Raw genomic sequence first — 7,083 nt, 5'->3', positions numbered from 1 at the left:
AAACAGGGTCTCTGCTCACAAGTAGTGACTCCTGGGAGCCTAGAACAGTGTGTGCGTGACACTTCTCTGCTAGTTAACGAATAAGGAGACAGCTTAGCAGGTTATAGGCGATCACCAAAAATATTTCTCGGCATTTCTGAAAGCTCGCCTGGCTAGGGAGTTCTGCGCGGTGCTGGCGGGGGTGGAAGGTGGAGGGCGGGAGCCAGTAGGCGGCTGGGCTTCCAGCTCTCCGTTAAGAAGTAAAACACGTCAGCAAGAAGAAAACGGGTTGTTTGCATTGTCATTTTTGGCTCATTTATAATACCTTCTCTGCTTCCTTGCAGGTGAACAGATAATGGGAATTGGTCCATGGGGTTTGACAGGAAATGAAAGATTTCCAACAGGTTTTAAATGGATGGATTTCAGGGCAAAGGTCATATTCTTTCCATAAAAGAGGTAGTTAATAGCTTACACTGTATCATCCAACTGCTCATTCCCCCTTAAAAACCCTTCTCTATTATAACTTTTCAAAAACAGCGTCACTAGTTTCTGAATAGGCCACATTTGCCAATGAAAACAGATCCTCTCATTCTCAACCTCAAACAAAACATTCGAATAGTTATTTCAGAGAACATGCCACCCGGTATCTCTTATGTGACATTAAAAAAATGCACTCAAATACCAACAGATTCAACTTTACAGCACCATTCCAAAATACTAAACTTTCTTTGCACCTTTATTTTTATCTTTTTTTTTGTTTTGTTTTTTGTACACATTTAAAGTATGGGCATCCTGTAAATTTCTGAAAAGCCTCATGGGGAAAAAAAACAACTAATTTTTAGGACAAAGCAATAACTCAGTTTGTAGGCAGGATGATCTCAGGCAGGCTGTAAGTTCTTCGTGGGATTTCTGCAGTCTTGGTTCTGGGGTGACTGTAGAAAGGATGCTAAAGTCTTCCTGGATTATTCTAGAGGTTACGTTGCTTATCAGCATGTAAAAACTTGCTGCTCAATGGTCAGACTCTAGGTATCGATTACAACTCAAACCATGGAAACAACAGTCTTTTGCAATGACTTTACTTTCTCGAATGACCAAAGAATCGGGGTGTTAGATGACGTCAGAGTCTGTGCACACCTTTCATTCATGCCCTGTACAAGAGCAGAGAGACTCCTATCGAGTTCCCTTGTACAAATCATCGCATCTGAGGCTCGGAGGACTAAAATCTGATCTTAGCAAGCAGATGTATTTAAAGTAGACCTGTAAGTGGGTTTTTAATTCAACATATATTTGGCTGCATTGTTAAGTACGAAGACTGTGTGACTAAGTAATGTGGGGGTTGACAGAGGAGGACTGCTTGCAGAAAAATCTGTTTCTCATGACACTAGAGTCACGTTTCACACGCTGGTCGCAGCTGCGTGCTCTCGTCTAACTCTTCTGTGTGCGACCCCCGGGGCCAACAGGTCTGGCGAGAGGACTTGGGGTGTCTGAGTGTGCTGGGACGGGCAGGGTGGTGGAGAGGTAGTGTCAGAAGGGAGTCCACTAACAGCTTAATTCTGCAGCAGTTTCAAAGAAATTGAGTGTTACACAATAACAGTCAAGGACCCAGGAAGAAAAAGTTCAAATCAGAAGTGATTAGTATTAAAAAGCTACTCTGCACCAGGTAGGAAGGAGTAGGAGAATATTAATAATATGCCCTGAAATAGAAATAATCACTTTGCACTATGTACACCACATACAATATAACATATTCTTTTTAACATTGCACAATATAAATATTATACACGGTGGAGTAAGCTAAATGCAAAATACCTCTGAGGCACACAGAAGAGACACGGACTAGATTGAACTCTGATTCAAATCAAGATGGGGTTAGTAAAGGCAGAGTGTGACATCGTCAGGCCAGTGAGCTCCTGGGCTGGCAGCCACCTCCCATATACACTGAAAATTCTCATACCTCAGTGTCGTTAGAGTTGATTGCTTCAAACAAAGACTCATTAGCTAAATAATTTGCGAAAGTCAAACTGTTGCTCCCCACTCTAAAGGAGGTAATCCCTAAAGGTCCCTCCCGACCTCAGGGTTTCGGGATGAGGACTGTGTTAGTACATGGCTGGGTTTTCCCCTATTTCTTGTGAAGAACTTGGTTACTATGGAACCACTGTAAGGAAACTAGGATAGTATTCAAGAACACCCATCACAGTGCTTAACAAGATTTAATGTACATTTATTCTTAACATGTGGAACATATAAAGATTTTATACTGAATAAATGATATTCATTAAGCCAGAGGAAAAGGAGGAATTTACATCGTTTTTTTCTTTTTTTTTTTAAACTACATTATCTTGAAATACAAATGTGGATTCTTGTCACTGAAAAATCTTTGAAGTTGTGTTTCTTCCTTTTAGTTGTATTTTTTCTTTTTTGTCTGTACCGGTAGCCATAGTCTAAATCAATCCATATGCAACCATTTCCACACCTTGATTCATGAAGCAAATTGTGATCAGCTGCTCTCCCGAAATAGAGCATGACTTTATACATACAGAAACTTGTACATTACCCTCTTTTTTTGTGTGTTTTTTTGTTTTTGTTTTTTGTATTTTTTGTATTTTTTTTTTTTTGGAGATATGGCCCTAATGAAAAAATATATAAAATAAAAATAAAAAATTATTTAAATCTACCATCACTTCGTAGTTACCACATCATGAAAAAGAAACTAAAAACTTTGTACTAAAAAAAAAAAAAAGGAAAAGAAAAAGAAAAAATGAGGGTATGTTTCATGTACAACTTCTATATACATCACAGCCCATAGGCAGTAAAAAAAAAATATTTAAAAAAATGATTAAAGGAATTGTGAAGAACTGTCATGTGGAAGGTCAGACGACAGACAGCAGACATGACGGTAGTGGTGAGGAAGCAGTTTCCACTGATCGTTGTCAGGTATGTATTTTCAATCTTAACTTAAAAAAAAAAAACATTGTTTTTGCTCCTAACCTAATGTAACCATTTTCTTGTGAAGAAACCAGTATCATTTCATAGTTTGACTACTGACTGACACACCTCCTTGAGCCCCTATTCCTACAACTCTAGAAGTTTCTATTGCACAGCGCTTTGGGCGATGGGATACAGTTTTTTGTTTTTTTTCCATTATCTGAATAACATGCCTAGCAAGTTGGTAATTTTTCACCTTTTTGCCTCAGTGTGGTGAAATTTTCCCATCTTAGCATCTTTTGCCACAATTTTTTTCGTTAAAGTCAATTTGCTTCCCCCCCCCAAAATGCAATACAACATGGAAAAGAACATTAAAAAGAAAATCTGTGAAAAACAAAAAGTGACCTTTGAATGCACTAGACAGCAACTTTGGTTAAAAAAAAAAAACAAACCAAAAACCAAAACAAAACAAAAAAAAAAACCAAAATAAAAAACCCCAAAAAGATGTACTTATACACACAGACAGCAAATATTAATTTCATAACTGTTCGAATTAATTATTTCTTTAATTCCCAATTGGTAAATAGTGAATGGGGCAGAGGAGCAGAGATTTTCTTTTCCTTCTTCCTACGCTGGATAAACAAGAACAGAAAACAGCCAGTTATACGGGAGCCTCTAGTCTTCACTCACACATGCTGCCTTCTCACGGATGTCATAACTGCCCGATCTGAAACAGTACATCACAGATGACAGACGCAACCAGAGAGTTCAGGACGGCTGATATCGAGATGTCCAGCAATCGGCCCTCGTGCAGGAGGAATTCCGAGCGGTTCTCGTCCACCCTGGCCATGGCCAGCAGAGCCTTGGCCGCCCTGCACATCATGTCCACACTCGGTGGCTCTAGAGGCGGGGGCTGCATGTGCAGGAGGTTATGCTGGCTCTGCTGATACTGGGCCATGGTGACCCCGTCCTCTAGGAAGCTTATCAAGTTTCCAATGCTCCCCTTCTGCACAGCTATTGCCCTTGCTGCCAGCGCGTCCCCTTGGGCAAGGTTCGATAAGAGCGCCATGGACATTTCTCGACAGACTGGGTTTTTGCGATCCCCAACGTACCTAACTAACGTAGCATAGAATTTCTCCTGACGGCTAAATGGAGGCGTGGCCAAGATCAGGTCCACGTTGTTGTCCTGGATGCTGAGTTTACAGAGGGTCTCCAGCACGAGTCTCTGAGGCGACAGGACAGAGTTGGGTCCCACAGTGGGAAAGGGGTCTTGTGCCTCTGCAGACGGGCACACCATCCAGTGCAGCAAGCCATCCAAAATTGGCAAGCAGATGCTTTCTGTGTAAGCAGACAAGTCTAGCTGCCCGGAAATGTTGGCCAACGTGACCAACGTGTTATCCCTTAAGACCTCCAGGCAGTCCCACCACCACTCATCCTTGCTGCAGGCCACCCCTTTGTCCTCGTCTTCCTCTTTCTCGTAGGTCTGCGGCGCTCGTTTTCTCTCCGGATGCTCGTGGTGAAGGAGGATCAGCTTCCCCAGGATCAGCACCAGGCCTGGATGTTTGGACATTTCGGCGTCATTGCCAGGCACAAAAGACAAGCTACGGACAATATTTGACACACAGATACAGCGCTTGGCCAGAGAATCCTGCCAGTGCGCGATGGTGCAGAGAGGAGTCTCGTCCCGGCTCCTTGGCTCGTCCTCCAGCAGCTTGATGTTGCGGTGACTTTTGGCTTGATGGATCCCAAAGGGAAACTTACTGCTTTCGGTCTGGGTGCCAGGGTTCGCGTCTTCCGGCAGCGCCCCGGGCCGAGCAGACAGGACGTCATCAATGGTCGCGATGATGCTTTTCTCTTGCTGCTCGTCCGCCTCGCCTTTTCCTTCCTGCTCTTTCTTCCGACCTGTGGAGCTCACGGGTGGAGGCGGACGCCTCCGAGGCGGGATTTCCATCTTGCTCTCAAAGTGAGTCTGGATGTGCTCGGTGGTGTCCCCCCCACCGAGCTGCCAGTGCAGAAGTCCACTGCTAAACTCCTGAACGCGACCCAGCTTGTCAGACCGGTCGACCACGAACAAGTTGTTCTTCTTGACTATCTTTATCGGCAGCTTGTCGAACTTACTCGCTTGCCTGGGCTTCTCCTTTGGATCCGCGGTGGCGTTGGGAGAGGCCAGAGCCCCGCTGCTCTTCTCCTCTGTCTCCGTCTTCCCACTGTCCTCCTCCTCCTCCTCGTCCTCCTCCTCTTCCTCATCGATACACTCGGCATCTTCCTCCTCTTTCCCAGAATCGTCGGCCAACGCCTGGCTGTCATCTCTCTGCACCGCGTTGTGGTCAAGTGCTTTCTGGCTGGGGTCTCCCACCTCGTATTCCGTAAGAATTCCAAAAATGTCAATCAGGCATTTTCTAAAGTACTCTACTAAAAGTTCGAGAAATCCGGATAACTAGAGAGGAGGACAAGAATGAGAACGGGTACAACGTCATAACCTCAGACAGGGTGGAAAAGGGCAACAATCCTGATAGCTATCGATACAGTTTTAGGATGATTTTCGCAGGTTTTAATTCCTTTTTGGCTAGGCCCAGAGAGAGGAAGTACGTATCAGCTTGAACCGGCTTCCTGAACTTTACATTGTTATCTAAACCAGCGCGTACCATGTGTTTCACTTGCTGCTGACCTTCCTACTCCATCAATATGAAAACTTCCCTGTTATTTGCTTATTTTTAATATTATCAAGTTCTTTGCCTTTTCTTCTGATTTCAGTACAATGCACTCCACATTAGAAAAGTGGGAACATGGATTTTATAGACTCACTCACCCAAAGTGAGTCTGTTCTCTTCTGCTATTTACCTGAGACTTGCTTGCCTGGATTTTTACGGTTATTATTCTTAGGATTTTATGGTTATTTTTGTCTCAGGTGCCATAGGTAACTCTAATTTACATTCCCCATTTATCTTTGGGAGAAGATAATTTCAGCAATGTAGTAGCTCATAAACACAGAAAATTAAAAACAAATCAATTTAGTCCCTGATAAATGACTTAGAATGTCCCATAGAACGCACCTCTACATTTCAGCTATCACAACTCCGGCTGAAAGACAAAAGCAACTCTGAGAACCAGTGTCGTTCCTTTCAGCAAACGTTTGCACTGAGAAAGCCAACATGCTCCATGATTATCAACCGCCCAGCGCCCCTCCCCCAGTGTCCGGGCCGCCACATGTAGGGATGATGAAGGGAAAAAAGTACAGAAGGATTCTTTAATGATCGGTGTTTTGGAAATCAATCCTACTTTCATATCCTGCCATCAGTTTCCTAAAAGTGGGTTTGGAAGGATTATTGAGAAGTAAGAGGCCACTCAAGTACTGACCACAAAGGACTCGCTTTTAGAGGATAAAGGAAGGATTTTTCAAGTGAAGATTTGGGTGTTTGTCCCCCCACTTAAAGTTGACTTTCTACCCAGGGCACGAGAAAGGTCAAGTTACTAAGGCAATTCTGGTTACGAAAATGTGTGATCAACAGTCTTTCACTCTGCTCACATAAGGATGAAAGGTAATTATTCTAGCAAAGGCAGTACACATTTTCTAGTGTTTTCTGTTACAATGGGCTTCATGTGATGTTTATAACCTTATTAATACACTTCCTATCAAGTGAAAAATTGCCTTTCAGGGCTATAATGAGGACTTAAATGTGAGAAGAAAGACAAAGTGGAAGATTCTGGTCCGATTTCAACAGAAGCAAGGTAATTAGATGTTTTGGCTTTTTTTCACCCAAAGCAGAGAATTGTTCATACACAGTAGGGAGAATTACCTCTCCTCATTTTTATTTCTGACTATTTCTTTAAAAGTTTGTAGCTCAGTTGACTCTTGGGCACTTTCCCTAACCCTCCGCTCCCCTTCTCTCCTCTAGCAATTACACTGGAAGCTACTTTAAGCCTACCGCCGAACAAAGGAGAGCTTTAAGCTTATTAAAAGTAGCAGGCTTTCAATGACTGCTTCAAAATAAGGTGGAGAGAGGCAGCAATGAAGGAAACAGACCAAGAAACAAGTCTGGCCAAGAGTTCACAACTATCTTGGCCGAATAATGGGGATAAGGGGCCTCTCTCTACCTCTCTCTCTAGTGTACATTTTCTATAATATAACATTTCTTTCTTACTAAAGGAAAGAGGTTCGGTCCCCCTGGAAAGTAGGGT

The 7,083-nt window shown here is 43.1% G+C and overlaps 1 protein-coding gene across 6 annotated transcripts in view; it reads right to left on the bottom strand.

Annotated features, from left to right (window-relative positions):
* Positions 1-2,179: 2,179 nt before the first annotated feature.
* Positions 2,180-7,083, bottom strand: part of ARID1B (AT-rich interaction domain 1B) — a 383,300-nt gene continuing 378,396 nt past the window's right edge. For all 6 annotated transcript variants that reach the window (XM_034669369.1, XM_034669370.1, XM_034669374.1 and 3 more), the window contains one exon: positions 2,180-5,341. In XM_034669369.1, the coding sequence (XP_034525260.1) occupies positions 3,617-5,341 (1,725 nt within the window). In that variant the 3' untranslated portion in view covers positions 2,180-3,616. The remainder of the gene's footprint in view (positions 5,342-7,083) is intronic.

This window comes from Ailuropoda melanoleuca, chromosome 10 (genome assembly GCF_002007445.2).
Source record: "Ailuropoda melanoleuca isolate Jingjing chromosome 10, ASM200744v2, whole genome shotgun sequence".
Taxonomy (NCBI): domain Eukaryota; kingdom Metazoa; phylum Chordata; class Mammalia; order Carnivora; family Ursidae; genus Ailuropoda; species Ailuropoda melanoleuca.
Note: the sequence above shows the minus strand (reverse complement) of the source record. Positions and strands in the feature narration are given on the sequence as shown.